The 22,872-nt window shown below is 54.0% G+C and overlaps 1 protein-coding gene across 5 annotated transcripts in view; it reads left to right on the forward strand.

The window, feature by feature from the left end:
- Nucleotides 1-22,872, forward strand: part of VANGL2 (VANGL planar cell polarity protein 2) — a 42,721-nt gene that overhangs the window by 10,631 nt on the left and 9,218 nt on the right. For 4 of the 5 annotated variants that reach the window (XM_074938394.1, XM_074938395.1, XM_074938392.1 and 1 more), the window contains 4 exons: nucleotides 7,855-8,068; nucleotides 16,462-16,733; nucleotides 17,445-17,565; nucleotides 21,189-21,796. In XM_074938394.1, the coding sequence (XP_074794495.1) occupies nucleotides 16,663-16,733; nucleotides 17,445-17,565; nucleotides 21,189-21,796 (800 nt within the window). In that variant the 5' untranslated portion in view covers nucleotides 7,855-8,068; nucleotides 16,462-16,662. The remainder of the gene's footprint in view (nucleotides 1-7,854; nucleotides 8,069-16,461; nucleotides 16,734-17,444; nucleotides 17,566-21,188; nucleotides 21,797-22,872) is intronic. The other variant, XM_074938393.1, reaches the window with a different exon arrangement.

Consider the following 22,872-nt stretch of genomic DNA (forward strand, 5'->3'; position numbering starts at 1 on the left):
CTGGCAGCCCCTCGAGGTCGTGTGCTGGGACAAGTGGCAGATGCTGCCCTCCCGTGCGTCTCCGCATTGGTTCTGCGTTATTACCCCATGACGCACGCTGTGATGTCCAGTGTGTGTGTCCGGGGGTGTGTGGGTGTAGGTGTAGGTGGAAGGCAGCCAGAACGGGGGCAGGTGCTGAGGTGGGAAGATGGGAAACCAGCAGGGAAATGCCAGCGGGCTGCTTTATTTACAAACAGACCTTGCAAAAGTGATGGATTGTTTTCCACCCCCAGCCCATCTGGCTTTGCTCCCGCTCTTGGTAGCAAGTTTTATCCCTCTGGGCTCAGAGGCAATTGCGGGTCTCTGCAGCCTCCCCTTTTCGTGGCGGTAACTTCTTCAGGGACAGCTGGATCTGCTCTCGCTGGTCCCCAGATCCAGTGCTGCTAGAGAGGATGCCCTGGACTGGCTCCTCCATAGATCAAGGCCCAAAGGGACCATTGTGATCATCTAGTCTGACCTCCTGCGTTGCACAGGCCAGAAAACCCACCTGGTGTTTTTTGCAGCAAGCCCATAACCGCCGGCTGGACCAGTGCCTATGTCTCCTGTATTCCCCCCTCATCGTCCAGCAAGGACACCCACTTCTAGACTCCCGGCTCCTTGACTGCCACCCCTCTGGGGCGGAGATGTGCGTTCCCCCCCCCCCGGTCCGGGTTATTTCCAGGCTGCGCAGCTCCCTGCCTGCACGGGGAGCTTCCCAGTGAGCCAGCCTGCTCAGCCAGCTCGCTTTGCTTTCTTCGTGGTAAGGCGCCCCGCCCCTTTTCCTACGCAAGCACGTCTATTTTTAAGGTGAAAGCTCTATGGAGAAGACCCAATAAAAGAACCCACCCTCATGTTGATAAACTCAGCAGAGATCTCCCCCAGCTCCAACAAGGGCTCTGGGCGGGGTCAGTCCTTCAAACCTCACCCGGGGTTTCCCTGCGGTTACAAGTTCATAACACGTTGGGCGCCATGAATAAATCAGCCTGGTCTTTATCCAGCTGGGCTCTTTGGTCTAGAGATTCCCGGAGCGGGTGATTAATAGACAACAGGTCTCTGCTCAGGGCATAGCTTCACAAGGCTGGGTTTTTGCATGGCCGGAGAAGGGGAGGGTGCATCTGCGTTCACCTCCTGCTGGGGATTTCCTAGGAAACCCACTGAACGCAAAGTTCGCTCTGGTCTGGCACACTGTTTCAAAGATTTCTTTGACACTCGTAACACTTCCCAGGGTTTACCTTCGTTGTCTGCCTCCCAGAGACATTCTGCACAATCCCCCAATCATACGTAATACAACAAACTCGTACGACGCTTCAACCTAATTCAGCTAGCTTTGTCCAGGAGACGGCTGGGAACTGCCGTGCGTGTCACGCGTCTCTCTCAGAAACGAAAATCCCCTGGGGAAGCTGTTCCCATGGCTAATTCCTGCCCTGGTTAATGTTTGTGCCTTGACTCCAGTTTCAGCTTCCCGCCGGTGGGCTGGGTCTCGTTTCTGCTCATCTGCTGGCTTGTCTCCTGTGTCTGTATCCATGGACCGAGGCTGTCATCACCTGCTCCCTTTCCAAGCCTCTTGTTTGCTTGACTCTTGCCGTCTCTTGAGACAGCTCCTGGCTTCTTGAGTTGGGTTAGACCCATTATAACTAAGGGTACGTCTCAGCTGTGAACAAAATCCTGTGGTGCTGAGTCTGAGAGCCTGGGGCAATTGACTTGGGCTTGCGGGGCTCAGGCTCCGGGGCTAAAAAAATAAGATCGTGGCTGGAGCCTGGGCTTGGAAACTGGGTGAAGCGGGAGGGCTCAGAGTTGAGCGGGAACATCTGCTCTGCTATTTTTAGCCTTGCGGGGCTAACCCCAGCTCTGAGAGTTGCTGCCACGGGGTTTCTTTGCAGTGTAGCCGTACCCTAAAGCCGTACTCGTTTTTGAAAAGAGGAACCTAAATTTAGGCTCCTAACAGTGAAATTTTCAAGGGCGTGGCAGTGATCTAGACGCATGAGTTCCACTGACTTTCATCATGACTTATGCGCCAAAGTCATTTCCGTGCTTTTGACGAATCCCACCTCTGACTCTGTACATAGGTTCCTAAATCAGCAGCCTGGCTTTGAAATGTAGTGAGCGCCCAAAGCTCTTATTGATGTCCGTGAGTCCAGCACGCAGGAGTGCGATTTAGAAGTCCAGGGTGGTCTACGTGGAGAAATTGACCAGAGTCCCTGTTGCAGAATAAGCTGTTTTGCGAGAGCACCCGGTCTGGACACTATTCTGCAGTGAGAGTTATTTTATTCCAGGATACTGCGTGCACACGGGGGAGTTATGCTGGAATAGCTAAATTATACTCGACTAGCTGTGCTTGTCTCATTTCCCCTAACTTTCAGCTCCTGCCTCGGAAAACCTTAGCCGAGATTTTCCAAAGTGAGTAGTGATTTTGGTTGGCTAAAATATATTTTGGGGGGTGCCCAATTGGAGACACCTTAAATGCTCAGAAAGCACTGAGCATCTGTGCTCTGAAAATCACGCTCCTTGAAAGCATCTTAAATTGGGCTCTGGACACCCATGGCTTTTGGAAATCTTGGCCCTTGTGCAGTAATATTTGTCTGAGCAGCTTAAACTTTTCTTTCTAGACTCTGTGCTGCACTAGGCCCCGTTTGGCAGGTGACGGTCTTCGTGGCTCGAAGGACTGGAAACTTTCTGTGGCTGCTGTTGGAGTTTGAATTTGGTAGAAATCATTGGCATAGGCCTCCCCGCTGATCGGGGGAGAAGCTACTTGCTTGCCACTGATGAGTGGATTTTTTTCAAGCCCTGAGTCAGTATTATTCTCAATTTATAGATGAAGGAAGTAAGGCACGCAGATGGGCCAGATGGAAGTAAGGGCACACAGCAGTTACAGGAGTGGAACCCAGGTGTCCTGATTCCCAGTTCCACTTGCTCACCACTAGACCACACTTCTTTCCTGGGCTCCTGAGGAGCATGACTGTGTGTTTGGTCCTTGAACATAGGAACGGCCCTACTGGATCAGAACAAAAGGTCCATCCAGCCCAGTATCCTGTCTTCCGACAGTGGCCAATGCCAGGTGCCCCAGAGGGAGTGAACAGAATAGGGAATCATCAAGTGATCCATCCCCAGCTTCTGGCAAACAGAGGCTAGGGACACCATCCCTGCCCGTCCTGGCTAGTAGCCATTGATGGACCTAACCTCCATGGATTTATCTAGTTCTTTTTTGAGCCCTGTCATAGTCCTGGCCTTCACAACATCCTCTGGCAAGGAGTTCCACAGGTTGACTGTGCGTGGGTGAAGAAATACTTCCTTTTGTTTGTTTTAAACCTGCTGCCTATTCATTTCATTGGGTGACCCCTAGTTCGTGTGTTAGGAGAAGAAATAAATAACACTTCCTGATGTACTTTTTTCACACCAGTCATGATTTTATAGACCTCAATCATATCTCCCCTTAGCTGTCTCTTTTCCAAGCTGAAAAGGCCCAGTCTTACTAATCTCTCCTCATAGGGAAGTCGTTCCATACCCCTAATAGTTTTTGTTGCCCTTTTCTTGGAGTGGGCACATGCGCGGGCTCGTGTTCGGTGATCCGTTTGCAAGGTAAAAGATTATTTTCTCCTCCCCGCCTTAACGTCCTGGGCTATAGACTCCAGCGGGAAGCTAAAACTGACCTCTTAGGACCCACACTTGCAACCTAAGCCTCTTCCAGTAACACAGCCTCTGTAACTGGGATTTTGCTGGTGATGCCGGCGCATGAGGGCGGGATAAGAATCCAGCTCATTTTTGCCAGGGCTAACGAGGAGGAATAATTCGCATGCAGGGGCTCTGCAGCACAGTGGTGAAGATCTGTCAGGTGGGAGGAGCTTTACCTCCTATTCAGCCAGTCTGGTCTTTGTAACCACTAGATCTTTTGTGGGGGGAGGCACTGGGATGCTGCCCACATGCAGCGCCTTGTTTGCCCATGCTGCCTTGTGCGGTGAGGATGCCCGCCGCTGGCAAAGGCAGCCACCTCCGCATGGGTGCTAGCAACAGTGCCTGTCAGCAGCGGCTTGCCCTATCTCGGGGCCGTAAAGTGAGCATCAGTTACAGGTGTACTCACCTTTAGGCCCCTTGACAGTGACCTCAGTGGGAGTGGGGGAGATCGGGGTTGGGGAGGGGTTCTGCCCTCTCTCACCAGCGCAGATTGGCTCGCTTGCTTCCCCTGTGCTATGCCACAAACCTCTGGCCAGGTTTCCTGCAGCCGCTGGGCCTGGCCCAAAGGAGCAGGGCAGGTGTTGGGGCATGAGAGCGGCTGCAAACTCCCAGCCCCAACGAGCAATCGAGCCCCTTAACGCCGGTGCTAATCTGCTGGAGTGTTCACGTGGCCTGGCTGTGAACCAGAGCCGCTGCTCTGTGCCGTGAACGAGGCCTGCGGTTCGCCTGCTGCAGACCCGTGTTCACTCTCTGTCTGGCACCCGGCAGGGTGTTTATCGTGCTGCCTGTCCCTGCAAAATGCAGATCAGACGTGCGCCATGGGCAAGCTGCAGGGAGGGGGTGGTTAAGATGCTGGCCAGGGACGGGGAAGATCTGCATTCAGTTCCCAGCTGGGCAGCTGCTTCTCTGCAATACCTCTGCGCTTCATTTCCTCATCAGTACACGTGGGATAATGATCCTGCCTTGCCCTTTTCAGCGGTAAGCTCTTCGGGACAGGCACTGTCTCAGCCTATGTATGTGGAGCGCCCAGCGCCCAGATCCCAGTGAGAGCGTCTGGGCACCAGCAGAACAGAAATAACTTCTTTGAACCTGGTGTCATCCAAGTCTCTCTTTCTGGGTGTTATTTTGAACCTTAGCAGCGTGACATGGAAGTTAGTGGGTTTGCTTTGGCTGGGTCTTTGCCCTTTGTGTTTCTTGGTTCGAATGAACCTGAAATTCAAAGCAAAACTTGGGCCCCTCCCTAGCTCTTCTCTCATGCTTTTCATCCATAGATTTCCAAGCATGTTACAAAGGTGGTTGCTTTCATGATCCTCATTTTACAGGTGGGGAAACTGAGGCACAGGGCGGTGAAGTGACTTGCCCAAGGTCACCAAGCAAGCCAGTTGCGGAGCCAGAATTGGAACCCCGGAGTCCTCCATGCACTATCATGAGGCATCACTGTCTCCCCAAGACTAAGTGTGGGCCCAGCTCTGGCAGACATGGGGGGCGGGCTGCATTTCAAATATTTAAACTGGATTGGGGGCTGGGGTTGTGCAACTGCAGGGTCTGGATTGAAAGGCTTGTGGCCGACGAGGTTTTGGAGAACTGTCCTGGGTACTAACAAGCTCACGCCAGTTCCGGGCACCAGACTTCAGGAGAGATGGGGACAAACTGGAGAGAGTCCAGAGGAGGGCAGCAGAATGGTCAGAGGGTTTGAAAACCTGACCTAGGAGGAAAAGTTAAAAGCCTGGGCAGGTTTAGTCTTGAGAAAAGCAGACTGAGTGGGGACCTGCTAAAAGTCTTCAAATGTGTGAAGGGCTGTTCTACAGGGGACGGGGATCGATTGTTCTCCACGGCCACTGGAGGTAGGACAAGAAGCAATGGGCTTCATCTGCAGCAAGGGGGGTTACAGGGGACGAGAAGCTGGATATGAGTCAGCAGTGTGCCCTTGTTGCCAAGAAGGCCAATGGCATTTTGGGATGTATAAGTAGGGGCATAGCCAGCAGATCGAGGGACGTGATCGTTCCCCTCTATTCGACATTGGTGAGGCCTCGTCTGGAGTACTGTGTCCAGTTTTGGGCCCCACACTACAAGAAGGATGTGGAATAATTGGAGAGAGTCCAGTGAAGGGCAACAAAAATGATTAGGGGTCTGGAACACATGACTTATGAGGAGAGGCTGAGGGAACTGGGGATGTTTAGTCTGCGGAAGAGAAGAATGAGGGGGGATTTGATAGCTGCTTTCAACTACCTGAAAGGGGGTTCCAAAGAGGATGGATCTAGACTGTTCTCAGTGGTAGGAGATGACAGAACGAGGAGTAATGGTCTCAAGTTGCAATGGGGGAGGTTTAGGTTGGATATTAGGAAAAACATTTTCACTAGGAGGATGGTGAAACACTGGAATGCGTTACCTAGGGAGGTGGTGGAATCTCCTTCCTTAGAAGTTTTGACAAAGCCCTGGCTGGGATGATTTAGTTGGGGATTGGTCCTGCTTTGAGTAGGGGGTTGGACTAGATACCTCCTGAGGTCCCTTCCAACACTGATATTCTATGATATCAGGAGAAACTTTCAAACTCTCGGGGCACCTAAACTCTGGAACAAGCTTCCAAGGGAAGTTGTGGCCTCTCCATCACTGGAGATTTTTAAAGAACCAGTTGGACAAACACCCATCAGGGATGGTCTAGGTTTACTTGGCCCTGCCTCAGTGCCAGTGGGCTGGACTCAAGGTCCCATCCGGTCCTATGTTGCTACGATTTTAAACTGCTTTCCGCTTCCCCTGATCTTACAGGGATGGGGTTTAGAGCTGGGTAGGAAATTTTACCAGGTGTCTGTCTTATGTGGGTCGGGGGAGCTGGTATAACTCCACTGGCAAAAGCATTGTCTGCAAGAGAAGCAATTACTGGTATAGGCTACCTGTATAACTATGCCCGTGAGGCCTGGTTCCCCTTGCTGTGTGGGAATAGCTACACCAGGATAAGCATCTTTATATAATCGGATTCCAGACTTGTCACTCGGATGGCTAGACTGTCTGCTGAGTCAGTGTGAAATGATGGAAGCGGCCACAAGCAGGGCTGAGCATGTGTTTTGTTCTGACTGTCCCCAGGTTGAATCATTGCTGGGGTTCCCTGCCTGTTACGGCCCGGTTTGGAAGTTTTCAGCCATATTTTGGCTTTTTTGTACACTTGGTGAATTGCAGCCGTATGCCAGGTTTGCACCCGTATCGTTGTAAAGGGCTTGTGCGGCTCTAAAGATACCAGCAGAGTTAGAGCCGTGCACCCTCTGTGGGTAGAAAAGGCTTCTGATGGCGGCTGGGGCTGGTTGGAAAATGGAGCATGTTTCTGCCAGATAAATATAGAAAAAGAGAGAGGCCCATGTTTTTGTTTTTCACCCTTCCTCTTTATTCCCCCACAGAAGCTCTCCCACTAAAAGAGAAGTGAAATCTTTTTGTTTAGTTTCAGATCTAGCCAACGTGTTTCATTTTGAGGATACGCTTTGGCAACCACGAACAGGTTCAGGTTGGTGGGAAAAGCCAGTTTCCCTTGAAAGACGTTTTGAGGGACACGTTTTGGCCGGCTTTCATGATGGCCAGCTTGGGGGCTGTTCATGGAGCTGGCAGGAGCTGAGGAAGTGGCCCGGCATTTCAGGCACCTAACCTGCCACCTAGTGCCCCTTTTATTTACTTCTGTGGCTCTCGCTCCCATCCCATGGGAGTCTGTTGCCCAGGTGTGGGGTTGGATGTCCAGAATTAGCGGATGGTTCTGCAAAATTTTGGCTTCGCCCTTGGAAGGAAGCTGGTGTTTCTTAAACAGCTTGGGGACAGTTTACGGATTCTTGGCTTAACCAGCCTGGCAGGCTCATTAGGATGGAGGGAGTTGTGGGGGGCTCAGGGCATTGGTACTGGGGCATCGGTGGAGCCTTTGTCCTCTACACGTGACTGCCTGTTCCCTAAATATCTACCCATCACTTCGTGGTTTGGTGGCTTACGTGCACTGAGTTTGCTGCGTCTCAGCCCAGCCCCTGGTGGACGCTGGAGCTGGGCAGGGCTAGAGCAGTGTTTGTACGATGGGAAGTTCTTTGGATCAGTGCTTGGTCTCCAGGGTTCCTGGGCCAGGCTTGGGTACCCTGGTGTCCTATCGGCTGCAGCAGGGCCTTCGTCTGCTGATTTCCTGTCTCTCTGGGTTTCCTGCAGCTTCCCGGCGGGACCCCGGAGCAGAAGCCCAGTGCCTAAGCTGCTCCAGATGTGGAGTCCCGCAGCTGGCCGGACCAAGCGGAATTGGGATCTGGCCACCGGTTTCTTTTGCGGGATCGGGATGCACCGGCGTCTCGGCGACTGATCAGACCGGGGGGGACAGGACCCTTCTCTGTCGCTGCGCCCAACTCCCTCCCGCTGCGCCACTGAGTCGGTGAGTTCCCTCCACGCGTGCAGGGGCAGGACTCCTGGGTTCAGAAAGTGGGTGGGCTCCCCCTTCCTTGGCTCTGGCGTGTCTCCCCTGGCTCCTTCTTTAAAGGAAGCTGCAATTGGTCACTACCCAGGATTTGTCTTTAACTCCCAGCCAGGTGAGTGTCACCAATTTCTGTGGTGACATCTGAGCTGGGAGCCGTGGCGAGGGGGATGGGGCTCAGTTTGCACTGGTGTGTGGGGATGAAAATCTAGGGGTCGGGGTGCCTGGGGTGCATGCATGTTGGAGGGTGTGTCCATGTGCAGACGTGCCTGGGGAGGCGTGCAAAGGCGGGGGGTGGAGTTGCAAAGGGGGGGGGGCGTGTGCATGCGTGTGAATCCGTGTACAGGTGTGCCCTAAGGGTGGGGCGTGCAGATGGAGCTATGACAAGGTTAGTGCAAGGGGGTGGACGTGTGAATGTGGGTCCCGGGGCAGGGGGGATGCACGGGTGAGTCTGGGTGTAGGTCTGTGCGCCTGTGTGGGCGGGGGGGGTTGCACTTGTGAGAGGATGCATTCACGTGTGCAGTTGCACATGCGTGCGGCTCAGGGGGCCGAGGGGGGCTGCGTGCAAGGGGGCATGCGCAGGCCCGGTGCTGTTGACGGGGGGCGCGGGACGCTGTCTCCCTGCAGGCCCTGCTGGCGTTGGGAACAGACCGCAGGGAACACGGCCCCGGCGTAAATCTACTGGCACTAGTCAATAGGCCGGTGACGCAGGCGTCCCCTGCGCAGGGAGGGCTGCTTCTCCGCCGGCCTCGGCTGTGCACCCCTATTGTTCCCTGCAGAAATCCGATTCCTCCTTTCAGACAAAGCCCCAAAAGGGGGACATGGGGGGAGGGGGTCAGGCCCTCCCTCTTTCTGCTTGTGTTTCCTCCCCCCTCCCCTTTCCCCCACCGCTTGGGACACTGGGATGCAAGCTCCCTGGCCTCCATGCCATCTCCTAGACAACCGGGGTGGGGGGCTTTTGTTTCCATAGTGATAAATGTGAGAGAATCCAGCATCTGGGACAAAAGACTCCCCCCCCCCCCCCCATCTCCCCTCCCCAAAGCAGAGGGGCCTTGGGAGAGGCCAAAAGACATTTTGGGTTTTATTTGACTGAAATGGCATTTCCGTGGTAACTCGTCTCTCTGTGTCCTTCTGCCCCCAGCCCTGAGCCTGGTTTCTCTCTCACCCACAACGGGCCCTACGCGGCCTCGGCAAGAAAACGGGGTTCACGGGCGCTGGGGGAGCCATGGTAGGGTATCGCCTACCCCAGAATTTAAGGAGGATTTTTGCGAGGGATGAAGTTGGGGTCTGAATAGTAGGGGGCAGGACTGGGGGGGTCTGATTACTGCTTTCCCTGAATAGGGGAGGGGTCTGGGGTTGGATTTAGGGTCTGAAATCTGCCGAGACACCCTCTCCCCGCTTGAATCAAGCAACTGCCCTTCGCGTGTGGGGTTTCAATCTCCCTGCTTGAATCAGGTGTGTGGGGTTTCAATCCGCTTGCTCACATGGGCAGCCCCTTGACAGGCGAGCAAGTCTGTCAGCCACTGGGGGGGCTCTCTGGGGGCCCGAGAGCTCGTCTCTGGGGAAGATTTGCGAGGAATTATTTGACTGGATTTTGCAACAACTTCGGGCCGGGCAATTCTTTATCACCTTGAATGGCTCCAGGTCCTGATTCAAACACCCTCTCGCAGTGGGACTGTCCTCTCCCATCTGTACCCCCCAAAATCTTCCAGGTGGAGATCCCCTCGCTGTTTCTGCCTCCCCTCCCCCAAACCACCCTCTATGCCCCATTAAACCTCAAGGATACGAACACGGACAAGCCAGGCTGTGTGTGTGTGTCCCGCACGTTCCCACCCCTCCTGCTCCCATGTTCATTGAGGCCTCTGGACTGGCTGATTTCCCCACCATCGCCCCCCTTTGATGTTAAACTCAGGCCTGGGCCAGGATCTTACGTAAACTAGAAATCCCGGAGTACCAGAGAACTTCTGCTAACACCTGGTCTTGTTCCTTCTTCAGGCTGATAGCATTCTGTCATGTCTTTGCATGCAGATCCAAATCAGCATGCACCAGGACTCCTGAGTTTGGGGCTCAGCTTCTGGGGAGGAGAGAGTGGGACAGACTCCTGGGTTGCATTCCTGGCTCCGAGAGCAGAGTCTGGTCTAGAGCAGTGGTACACAGAGGTCTTCGAGAGGGTTCATCAACTGATCTAGATATTTGCTGAGTTTTAAAACAGGTGACATGAAAAGCACTAGCAACATCAGTACAAACTAAAATTTCATACAGAAAATGACTTGCTTATGCTGCTCTGTGTACTATGCACTGAAATCTAAGTACAAGATTTATATTCCAGTCGATTTGTGTGATAATTACATGGTAAAAATGAGAGAGTCAGTAACAATGAGCTGTGACCCTGCTGTATTTTTGTATCTGATTTTGTAAGCAAGTCGTTTTTAAGTGAGGGGCAACTTGCGGGTACGCAAGACAAATCAGACTCCTGAAAGGGGGACAGTCGTCTGGAAAAGTTGAGAGCCTGAGAGCCGCTGGCCTAGAGTTCAGAAGAGGGTCAGTGGTAGATAATAGGTCACTCTGACAGCCAGGAATGGAACCCCGGAGTCCTGGCTCTGAGGGTCCTGGCTGTGGCATCTCACTCCTGTTGACTTTTGCTTTTAGAAATTCCTATCTGCATCTTTAGGCACCTAAATACCTTTAAAATTCTGGCCCTAAACATCTTGCCCACAGTCACATAGGGAGTTAGCCTGGGACATGGGGGACCACCCTCCTTCTCCAGGAAGGATGTCCTGGTTTATCTAGATTAGCTTGGAGTCACTCTTTAGCTGGGACCAGTGTGGCTTTCCCATGCACACTCATTAAATCAGTGCAACTCAGCGGGAGTAGCTGTGATCTGATGTACACGCAGAGTTTAGATTTGAGGTTTGGAGGAGACCTCAGGGACTGAAACTCAAGGGGGCAATCGCACCCACAAAGGAGGAAGTACCGGGGATAACACCCCGCACTACACCAGATGTTATTTACTTTTTAATAATTTGGGTCAAACCCCAAGCATCCTTCTGGAGTGGGGACAGGGTCTTCCCTGCCTCTGACAGATACCGCAGGTGGGGTGGGATGGATCGGTTTCTTTGCCAACACGCTTATGGCATGTCAAGCCACCCTTCTAACTAACTCAGGAAGAGCTTTGAGATCCTCAGGCAGCAGGAGCTCGTGCTCTGATGGCACCATGGTAACTTTTTTCACACCCCTCTGTGCTCATCAAACCGTCGGTGAAAGGTCAGATTACCTAGTTGGGGTGGGTGGGGGAGGTCTCCTCAGCTTCTGGTGGGAGTCACAGTGCTGATCTGCCCTCCCATCCTAGCCGCGGGGGGAGCATGGTCTGCAACACCCATCCCAGAAAGAGGAGCGTGTGGGCAGGTATTTGGTGCAAGCAGCTGGCTGGATCAGGTGATCCATACCTGGAGGCCTGGCATGGTAACTGGTGCTGCTTTGTAATTAAAAAGTAGCTGAGAGTCATCCAAGCACGTGCAGCTTGGGGTGGGGTCTCAGCAGCTTCCCACTTCCCCTGGCCTATGGATCCTGGCCAGGATTTCGTCACCTCCTTCACTGGGACTGCATGACTCCCCCACACTGGCTTTGCCTGTGCTCCCCACCCTTTTAGCAGACGAACATGGATGGAAGGGTTGTGACTAGCCCCCCCTGGTGTCAGGTCCTAGTCCCAGCAATAGGGGATGGAGATGGTTCTTTAATGATAATCCCTAGTTTTCATAGAGCACTTTTCATCAGTAGCTCTTGACGTGCTCTAACAAAGGAGGTGTCATTTGCTCTGATTTTACAGCTGGGAAAACTGAGGCACAGGACGGGGAAGGGCTGTGCCCAAGCTCACCCAGTAGGCCAGTGGCAGAGCCAGGAATAGAAATGAGATCTCCGGAGTCCTAGTCTAGTGCTCTATCCACTAGGCCAATCTGCCTCTTAAAGGACCCAGAAGCCTCCCTGTGAAGGTACATCTTTGGCCTATTCCGTATGCGAAGGGATAGCAGCTACGAGTCCCAAGCAATTTCCCACCCTTAATGGGTCCAATTCTCTTTTGCAGCATTCACCGTTATTCCTGAGAGGGGGCTCCTAGATGCACACGCAGTTCCTACTGGGCTAGTATTATCCGGGGCATGTTGCAAGACCCTTTTCTCCAAAGTGTAGTTGTAGAGGGAGAAACGAGTGTGAAATTGACTCTGTGGGGTTTGGTGGCTCTCTTCAGGAAGGGTTCCAGGCCCGATAAGCTCAGTTAGCAAATCAAAGCCTGTTTTTCTTTTCTAGTAGGTTTGGAGGCAACGTAACCGATTGGCTAGTGCGCCAGGAGACCTGGCGTTCTGGTCCCGGCTCTGGAGAGATCACTAGCTCGGTTTCCCTCCTGTGCGCCCTTTGTCTTGGCTGTTCAGGGGATGAGATCTTCAGGGCAAGGATCGTTTCGCACTATGTCTCTGCAAAGTCCCTGGCTCGTTGGGGCCTCGTGACAGAGCTGGAATTTAGCGCCACGGCAATACCAATGAGTTGCTCTAAAGTGACCTCATTGAGAAGAGCTGTGCCTACTTGATGGATTGGGGCGATCAGGGGAGAGCAAAGAGACTAATTAGCCCCTGAGGCAGAGGGTAGAGGATACCCAGCAAGGAAGCGCAAAGGAGCGAGAGAGGGAAGATACCTTCCCTCTGGCCATGGGAGCTAAGGGCTGCACGAGGCTGTAAAGGTGACGGGCAGAACGCTGTGAAACAAACCACATTCGGGGCTTACCACAAGAAGGTCCCCTAGCTGTCTGTAACTTGGAAAGAGACAGGAGCAAGACCCCACCCTCTTAATTGACCTGATGAGGAGCACCTGGATGGGAATGCTGAGGGGGGTGGGGGGGTTAAATAACAATTACATTGGCACGTATGGATATGTATAACTTTAATTGGAATAATCGGGTTGCTTATGTTTTCGATGACCTGGCAGCAGTAGGTATGGGTGCTGCAGGACGCGTGCTATCAAACGGAGGTTTGATTTCTGCCCGTTTTCCTTCCCTGCAGCTGGTGGTTCATTCCCCAGCCTGCCAGTCACTGGTTTGTCCTGGTGGCTTCTCCCTCCCTAACCCCTTGTGTCAACCATGGGCAAAGCTTTCAAAAGTGGTAGCTGATTTGGGGTGCGTTTGTTTCTGAAGCAGCTGGGGTGTGATTTTTTTCAGAGGGGCTGAGCCCTACTTGAGTTTGGCTGGCAACCTACAACTGGTTCCAGTCTCTGCCCTGATACCATTTATTATGACCTGTTCCTTATGTTATCCACTGAATGGGCCATCCTGCATCTAAAAATGGTGCTTAAATTCCTTTGTTTAGGTACCGCTAAATCCTCAGATTGTTACTTCATAAAGAATTCTTTTTAAATCTAGGGCCAGATTCCCAGCTGCTATGAATGGATTTCACTAGCGTGAGACCAGTGAATGATCTAGCAGCTAGCTCATTTACTATTCTCACTCCAGTGAAATCAATTGATATCACATTCTAGCCTCTAATTGCTATTCTCCTACACTCTTGATGCTGCACTCAGCTTGGAAGGGCGGCATGCTAGTTCGGTCACTTTCATTCGTAACAGCCATTCTGCTGCCTTGATTCCTGGATGTGCTTTTCAGACATTTTCACTTGCACCACCAGATTTGAACTCCTGATCTTTTCCCCCTTAGAGACGAGTAGCCTATCACTGTGGTACCAGGCCTATAGCACAGAGAGCCTTTATTAGAGTGTATTTTATATTAATATGGTTTTGTTACAGCCATCCTACCTCCCCCACACTTTTACCAAAAAATCTGAATTTGGTGTCTAACCTATTCCATCCCTGTTTTCTCCAGCCTGGGATAGCGCTGAATCTCAAGGCATTTTGCAGACTCTGATAATGAAAGCTGATCTGTGTTATTTCTCCCCATCTCCTCCTATTTTACACATGGGGAAACTGAGGCCACGGTGGTGACGTGGCCTGCCCAGCTTCACACACAGAGTCAGTGGCAGAGCCTAGGTCTCCTGATTCCCATGCCTCTGTGTATCGACCACTAGACCACACTTCTCTTCCCGAGGCAGGAACAGAACCCACAAGTCCTGATTCTCAGAGGGTGGTTCTCAAAAGGACTTGAAAGTGAATTTAATGAATTTCTACCCCTTTTAAGGCTTCTTCCCACTGCAAGGGTGGGCCAGGGGTTAGGGTCCTAATCAGGGACTTGGAAGACCTGCATGTAGTTCCCTGCTCTGCCACAAACTCCCTGTGTAGCTCTGAGCCAGTCACTTCGCCTTTCTGCGCTGCAGTTCCCTGGCAGTAAGCTTTTGGGGGAGGGATCATGTTTCTGGTCCATTTCTGTGCTGTACCTAGCACCGTAAGGTCTTGCCTAGTAGCCGCAGCCACGGAGCACTACCACAACATGAAGAATAATGGTACTAGGGTTCGCAGAAAGAACAGGAGGACTTGTGGCACCTTAGAGACTAACCAATTTATTTGAGCATAAGCTTTCGTGAGCTACAGCTCACTTCATTGCTCAAATAAATTGGTTAGTCTCTAAGGTGCCACAAGTCCTCCTTTTCTTTTTGCGGATACAGACTAACATGGCTGCTACTCTGGTACTAGGGTTGAACAGCCCACAAATCAGGGCGCAAACTGCATTTCCCCTGCGCCACTCACAGTGACTTAAATGTGAATTCCACGCTCTGGGCCTTTTGCGGGATCGGGCCCAGGAGCTTTTCCCGGCGTTCTTTGCAGAAGCCAAAACTCCAGCACTGATCTTCTGGATCTGAGATTCCGTGTCTGTGCTGGGAAATTTGTTCTCACAGCGTCTTGCCGCTTTGAAATGGGTCTGAAGCGCACTGCCCTTGCTGAGTAAATTATTTGTAAGTTGGTCCCGGCCCTGGGTGCTCTCCTGGCAATTAAAATAACAATCAGGATATTAATTAAAACATAAATTACATGAAACAGTGCATGAAAAAGCTCCTCTTTCAGTGTTGTTTAAAAAAGGGCAGAGAGTGCAGGGTTCTAGCTGATGCTAAAAGAGAAAATGCCCTGAGAGAAATAGCCCAAACAAGTGTAACATGTTCGTGTCAGTTATTGCTGGGAGCTAGTATGATCGGAGCCTGATTCTCATTTTCACTCCCTTCAAGGCTCCTTTGCCCTGCCAAAATGGTGTAAAGGGGACTTAGTGGAAGGGAGAATCAGACCCTGCCTTATTTTTCTTAACGATTACAGATTATTTTAGCCGCTAAGAATGCGTTATGAATGATTACATGTATTACGGAGCACCCAGAGCCCGCATTGGGCCAGCCGCCGCACTGACACATCGTGAGAGCTAGACCCTGCTCACAAAGGGTTTAGTTGAAATGGGGAAGACAGATGGGCCCGGAGAGACAGTGATTTTACAAGGGTCACACTGGGACCCAGTGCGAGAGCTGGGAATAGAACCCAACTCTCCTAGGTCCCAAGCCAGTGACTTAAAAATGCCTCTTGACAAGGGAGTGCTTTTGTACTGATGCTAATGTCTGGGGGAAGATGGGTGGAGGTGGACGTGGGGTGGCGTGGGGAAAAGGTTTTTAACAGGGGCCTTTCACTTTGTTCCCTGGGGCTGGGCTAAGGATTGGTGGGATTGAGCTGTTTCGTTTCCCATAAAAAAAAAAAACTGCTTTCTCCTAACTAAGAAAAGGGGTCGGAGGAAAACAAGCAGCCAGGAGTCACTGTTTGTTGCAGGAAATGTTAAGTGTCAGCTTGAAAGGATTCGATTTTTATCGGGAAACGTCTATTTCGCTGCACGCGTGCAAACTAAGGAGGAAATATTTCCACTGAGAATCGTGGGAGTTCACAGAGTGGCAGAGTCAGACCCTTGCTGTTTGAGAACTCCTGAGAGCTTGAGTGAAGGCTGCTTAACTTGTATCTTTTGACACAAACATTTAAATGGGTGAAAATAAGAAAAAAACCCTTGCAAATATCGAGATGTCAGAATCTAGAAATCGGCTTCTGCCAAGCCGCCGATGGCGTGGCTCGGGGAATTTGGAAGCTGTGTTGGAAGACCTTGTTGGCGACCCAGCAGTATTTCCTGCCTCTCCCTGCAATCTCACAGCCGATGCAAGAGCCGCCGTCTCTGCAGCTTCTACTGTTCGTAGTGGCCGTCTCCCCATTATCCCTCCATCTTGCTGGTCTCTCTCACCGGTACCGGATGGCTCAGGGGATTCTCTGTCAAGGCTGCTGGACTCGGACAGACCTTGGGGCTCCCTCTGGCTCGGCGCGCTGTGATTTTTAGGGAGGGTGGAGTTAGTCTGAGACCCGGTGGGGATCCCCTCCGGGAGTCTTAATTCTCTCCCACCCTTCCCCAGCAGGGCGTCGTTTTCTTCTGAGAGGAGCCCAGCCAGCTGATCAAAATAGAGTCCCTCAAGGTGACAGTCGACTTCCTGAAGGTGCCCCTGGGCCTGAAGAAGCCCGCGCTGAAGGAGGCAGCGGCCGCCTTGGCTGCTGTCCCCGTCGGGAGACCCAAGTCTGTCAACGTGGAGCGCTACAAGGCCCGGCGCTCTGACAACATGGACAACGAGTCGCAGTACTCGGGGTACTCCTACAAGTCGGGGCACTCGCGCAGCTCCCGCAAGCACAGGTGAGGGGGTGGGGGGGAGCCCTGCGCCTGGGCCTGTGCAGTGGGGGGAGGGATGAGGGGCTGACCTGGCTTGGGGGGGAGGGGAGCTAAGCTGGCTCAAGGGGGCTAACCGAGATCTGCCCTCAGGTTTGGGGAGGGGGCGGGTGGAACGAACCTGGGTTGGGCGGGGGCGGGGGAGGTGCCTCACCCCATGTGCAACTTCAGGAGAACCCATGGCGGGGGCTCCCCCCAACCCTGCATCCGTCCTGGAGGGGGGCAGGGAAGAATGCCCTACTCCCTGTGTGCAACCTCCCCGTGCGCACACATCTGCCCATGGGGAGGAGAAAGCTGCCCCCCCTTCCCCCGACCCTATGGGAGAGGGGTGAAGCCCCCAGACTATATCTGCCCTTGGGGAGATGTGTATGTGTGTGTGTTTTCGGGGGGGTGTCAGGAAGGCCTTGTGCAGCCTTGGAAAGATCGGGACCTGGCTCCCCCTACGTCTGTCCTCGTGGAGAGATTTCCCCCCCCTGCTGTCTATCTTCAGGGTGGTGCATGGAGGAAAGGGAGACTCCCTTGTGTGGGGTCTGGGAGGATCCCTCCCCCCCCTACACAGCGTGCATCCTTGGGAGGGATGTACCCCATTCCCCCTCTCGGCCCACTCCCAGCTGCGTGCCCCCATCAGCCCCTGCACTTCCCCCTCTGACCCCCGGCGTCTCTCTCGCTCCCTTCCAGAGACCGGCGGGACCGGCACCGCTCCAAAAGCCGGGACGGGAGCCGGGGAGACAAGTCGGTGACCATCCAGGCCCCAGGGGAGCCCCTGCTGGATAATGAGTCGACCAGAGGAGATGAGAGGGTGAGTGGGGAGCGCCAGGCTGAGGGGGTGGGGCTAGCACGTTGCTCTGGGGGGGTGAGAAAGGGGGTGTACAGGGCATCAAGGGATGGAGGCGGGGTCTGTGTTTTGCTCCTCCCTCGTCTCTGGGGTGGGAGGTGATGGGGGGGGGAGGGAGGAGCCTTGGGGACTACATGCCCATTGTCTCCCCGTTGCCAAAGAAACCGAGGCGGGGGCTTTGAAGCCTTGTTGCCTCCTTCACGCTGTGGGAAAATGAGAGGGGAGGGAAGGAGGACTCCTCCCAGGGTGGCTCAGCGAGGCTCCCCTGGCCCAGACAGTGGCCTGGGCGACTGGGCTCACCTCACCCCCCAAAACACTCTGGCCCTGATTCTCAGTTCCTCCAGCCCCGTACACAGGGTGGTGGTGAATGGAAGCAGGATGGCTTCAAACCCCTCCTCCTCCCCCGACACACACACACACATCTTTACACTCCCCATATTCTGGGGCTATCCTCAGGGCCCCTGGGATGAGTTAGAGCAGCCTCAGGGCTGCTCTGGATTCACACTTTGGGCCCTGGGGCAGCAGAGAATTACCCAGAGTGCAGCGTGATCCAGCCACGGTCCCAGTCCACCCCCTGTGCAAGGGGCTGCGAGCCAGGGCCCTTATCCCAGCTTCACACCAGCCAGGGAGCCCCCTTGTGCACGGGGAGGGGGGATCTTAGGGGGCTGTTTTCACCCACTTTAAGACGCCTTCAGCCAGGTAGAGGGGCCAGAGTGTGACTGAGAACCAGGCCGTTTCTCAGAGCCCCTGAATTAGGGGTGAGGCAAGACACGGCAGCTTGGCCCCCAGTTTCGAGAGCGTTGGCTTGGGTCCCCTGCCCTCTGCAGGGTGGGGGCTCTCAGCAGTGCCCGTGGCAGCTGACAGTGGAAGTGGCCGGACAGGGGGGTGGAAAAGCACCGCTGGGACCGGCTCCCGGTCTTTGCTCAGCGTTTCCTGGGAAGTGCCAAACTGCAATAGTCCCAGGGTGGGTCTCGGGGGGATGGAGAGTGCGTGGAGGCTCCTGCAGTGGGTCCCCGCCGGCTCTGTGCACCGAGGCTCTCGGGCTGGACGTCGAAGGGGCGCGGGGAGCGTGTCCCCTCTGCAGCTTCCTGGTGGGGGGCTCTGGCGGGCGTGTGGCCGCGTGAGGGGACCGGTGTGTTTCCCAGGACCCTTGGCGGGGTCCCCGCCCCATGCAGCAGCCTCTGGTGCACAGGGACTCGCGTTTCCCAGCAGCTCTGCTCCGGTTGCGCCTCAGGGGCTCAAACAGCTTGGACGGCCACAGTGTGGCCTGCCGGGGCCCAGCTGCTGGGAGGGAAGCTCGGGAAACCCAGCTTCTCTAACCGCGGACCATGCATAGACAGGCGACGGCCAAACAGTTTCCACCGTGCAGTCCCCTTGCCAGTCCCCGCCTCTCTCCAGCCGGCTCTGAACACCGTCTCCTCGGGCCGTTGTCCCCTCTAGGAACAGGGCCAAGCCTGGCCAAAGCAGCCGCAAGGGCCGGCCCCTGGCTGGATTTGAACCGGGGTCCTGGCGGTGAAAGCCTGCAGCTCCTATTCGCCATCCCCTGAGCCAGCCTGTGGAAGGGCCTGAGGTTTATTGTGTAGGGGTGAAAATTCCAGGGAGCTCCTGGACTGGGATGAGAGAAGAATCTGCTCCCCCGGCGGTTGAACGGAGTAACCCGAGGGCAGTTACAGCTGTTGGTATTCTCGTTGCACCTAGGGGGTCCCCGTCACGCCAGGGGCTGTACAAACACATCACAAGGAGACCGGGTCTCCCACCTGAGCCACTGGAAGTTACCGCCCTGACCAACCAGGGGCTGCAGTTCTCCGGCCTGTGCTATGCGGCAGGTCAGAGGAGAGGAAGTCCCCCGACTGCTGTAGATTTAGGTCCCCTGTTCTAATCCTCCCTAAGCCAAGATAGACAAACTGAGCTCTTTTAATCTGAGTCAGTCCCGCCAACCCCCTTAGTTTGTCATTGTGCTTTTGCCTGATTTAAATTTGTCAACAGCTGTCTGGCGAAGCAGAGCCCAGAACACAGTATTCCCTGTGTGGACTCTCCTTACTCTTCATAGCAGGGGGTGGTTTTTTCGGTGCATGTTGTGTCGTTTGGGACAGGGTCTGAGCTAACATGGAAAGAGCTACCCTCATACCCGACTCGGGGCTCGTCTGCACCAGCAAGGGTTTGCCAATATAGCTTATACCCAAATGAAATAAGCCAGACCAGGAAAAGGCCTTTTATGCTCATGTAACTGCGTGTCCAGTGCTGCTTATTCTGTCTTAGTTTTGACAGTTAAAAAAAAAATCACACCCTGAAGTGACATGTCTGTGCTGGTATGTGCTTTAAGGAGGATTGGGAGAAGTTAATTGATATTTTTTGTTATTTTGGTGGCTAATATCAATGTTTGTTTTTAAGCATTTTTTATTTTTATTTTTATGGATTTACATTTTCTCAGTTGTGGGAAGTTACGGAGCGGCGATCAGACAATTATTTAATGACCGTAGACGCTGAGATTCCAAAAGTTCAAGCTTTATCCCCATTAAAACTCCAATTGTCAACCTCACCTGTCAAAATACAAACAGTAAATATCCTTCAGTCAAACTCTACGATGTTCACAAGCCCCATTTTTCTCACTTTGTCCATCTGTAAATTTTGATGATCCTCAATGGAAATATTTTTCCTCGGTTTGTGTGTCCGGTGAAATTGACATTTACCCTTCTGAGCCTAGTTTTAAGGGTAGACGTGGCCTTACTATGTCCCCAGGAGGGGGTGACACCGACAGAACTATCTCAGGATAGCTGGTGAAAAGTTTGCATCTAAACTACAGCCTTCTGCCGGCACTGCTCTGTCGGCAATCCCTGTCCCACAGAGCCGTGCTGGCAGAAGCCTCTAGTGTACACGCAGTTCTGCTGGCCGCATTTGTTGGTTGTCAGTGAGGGCATTTTGGATGGGACTTGAAAATTAAGCCCTTGGAATCAGAGGGCTGGGTGCGGGTGCTGAATTCCAGGCCCTCTCCTCTTGTGCTTAACCGGGTGCTGCAGCCTCGCCTGGCGGAGGAGGGGTGCGTGGCGGACTGGCACATGGACGTAGTTGCCTTTCCTCTTGTTACGAAGGGGATTTGTGTGGAAATCTTTTGACGTTCCCATTTCAGAGTTTATCTGCTGCTGGTCAGGCGTCACTTGCGGGGGAAGGCAGCCTGTCCCCCGGACTGGGAACGGCACAGGGAGACAGGATGCCTGGGTTCTAGGCCTGCCCCGCCCTGTGCCTCAGTGTTCCCCTCTGTAAAATGGGAACAACGATCTTGTCCTCCTTCGCAAAGGGCTTTGAGATCTGTGGCTGGAAACCAAGGAACCGGATTGATTCTTAGATCTGTTGATCTGGCACGGCTGGGAGGGGAGCACGTGGCCAGGCAGGCCGTGGGCATCTGATCCTTCGGGGCTTGGATGGTCTAATCCTGCAGGGCAGGGGGTTGGGTGGGCTGGGGGTAGTTCTGATCCCACAGGGCAGGGGTGGGGGGAAGAGTCTGATCCAGGGGTCTGAAGGGGGGTGGCGGAGTCTGTTCCCACAGGCCAGCCCCCCTGTGTAACCCTTTCCTCCCCACCTCTCTCTAGGATGACAACTGGGGCGAGACCACCACGGTGGTGACTGGCACCTCGGAGCACAGCATCTCACACGATGACCTCACGCGCATCACCAAGGACATGGAGGACAGCGCCCGCCTGGACTGCTCCCGCCACGTGGGCGTCTCGCTGGGCGGGGCCCTGGCGCTGCTTTCCTTCCTCACCCCGCTGGCCTTCCTGCTGCTGCCCCAGCTGCTGTGGCGGGAGGAGCTGGAGCCCTGCGGCACGCCCTGCGAGGGGCTCTTCATCTCCGTGGCCTTCAAACTCCTCATCCTCCTGCTGGGCAGCTGGGCCCTCTTCTTCCGCCGCCCCAAGGCCTTCTTCCCCCGCGTCTTCGTCTTCCGGGCCCTGCTCATGGTGCTCGTCTTCCTCCTCGTCGTCTCCTATTGGCTCTTCTACGGCGTGCGCATCCTGGACTCGCGTGACCGCAACTACCAGGGCGTGGTGCAGTACGCCGTCTCCCTGGTGGACGCGCTGCTCTTCGTCCACTACCTGGCCGTGGTTCTGCTGGAGCTGCGCCAGCTCCAGCCCCAGTTCACGCTCAAGGTGGTGCGCTCCACCGACGGGGCCAGCCGCTTCTACAACGTGGGCCACCTCAGGTGAGGGGCGGGGCGGCTGGGAGGGTGAGGGGGACGTCGCTGCCTGTGCCAGCGGGGCTGGGGGAGAGTGAGTGAGTGTGTGTGTGTGACTGCCCCCTGGTGGGGGAGAAAGGGGGTGTGTGTGTGTGTGACTGCCCCCTGGTGGGGGAGAAAGGGGGTGTGTGTGTGTGTGTGACTGCCCCCTGGTGGGGGAGAAGAGGAGTGAGTGTATGTGTTTGTGTGTCATTGACCCCACCCCCTGGGGGGGGAATGGAAGTGTGTGTATGTATGTGTGTTACTGCCCCCTGCTGGGGGGGAAGGGGAGTGTGTGTGTGTGTGCGCGTGCTCGGCACCATTTACCCCAGGAACAGGAAAATCGTAGGTGAATGTGTTTAAAACACACCAGCCTCTGCTGGGTGGTGTCTGTGTGCCCCATGCTTGGGGGGAAGAGGTGTGTGTGTGTGTGTGTGTAAAGTGTTGCTCTATGCTAGAGGGAACTAGACCTCTGTGTGTGTTTGCACACACTGCTGCCTGCTGCAATCTCGGAAGGGGGGGTGGCGGCTGTGTGTGTGTGTGTGTGTAGGCATGTCCATGCATTTTGTACCCACATCTGCTTGGGGGAAGTGCGTGTGCGCGCCCATGAACATTCCTGTGCTACCATCCCCCGCTGCGTGGGTCTGCACCTGCCGGCAACAGTGGAATTTGGTCCAATAAAAGATATTCCTCACCTACCTTGTCTGTATGGTAACAGCCCCGTCCAGACCATGTCTCCTTTAGCTCCAGCTGCAGGGACCTTTCTGGGGCCTGTGCCGAATCCCCTGCCCCTGGGTTGTAGTGAGGCTTGATAGGATTAGATTTTTATCGGTAAATATCGGTAAGCGTCAATTTCACTATCCACATGCAAACACACCAGGGAAAACATTTCATCCAGGGTCACTGAAATTGGCAGCCAGGCCAAATAAGAAAAATGCTGCATGAGAACCTTGTAGAGTTGGATTTAAGGAGATTTACTTTGCCTCTTCTGGCATGGGATGTTGACATCTCGGTTACAAAGCTTTGGCTTTTTGAACTTCCAATATCTGCTGTTAAATAATTAT

The sequence above is a fragment of the Natator depressus genome, chromosome 24 (genome assembly GCF_965152275.1).
Source record: "Natator depressus isolate rNatDep1 chromosome 24, rNatDep2.hap1, whole genome shotgun sequence".
NCBI classification, from domain to species: Eukaryota; Metazoa; Chordata; order Testudines; family Cheloniidae; genus Natator; species Natator depressus.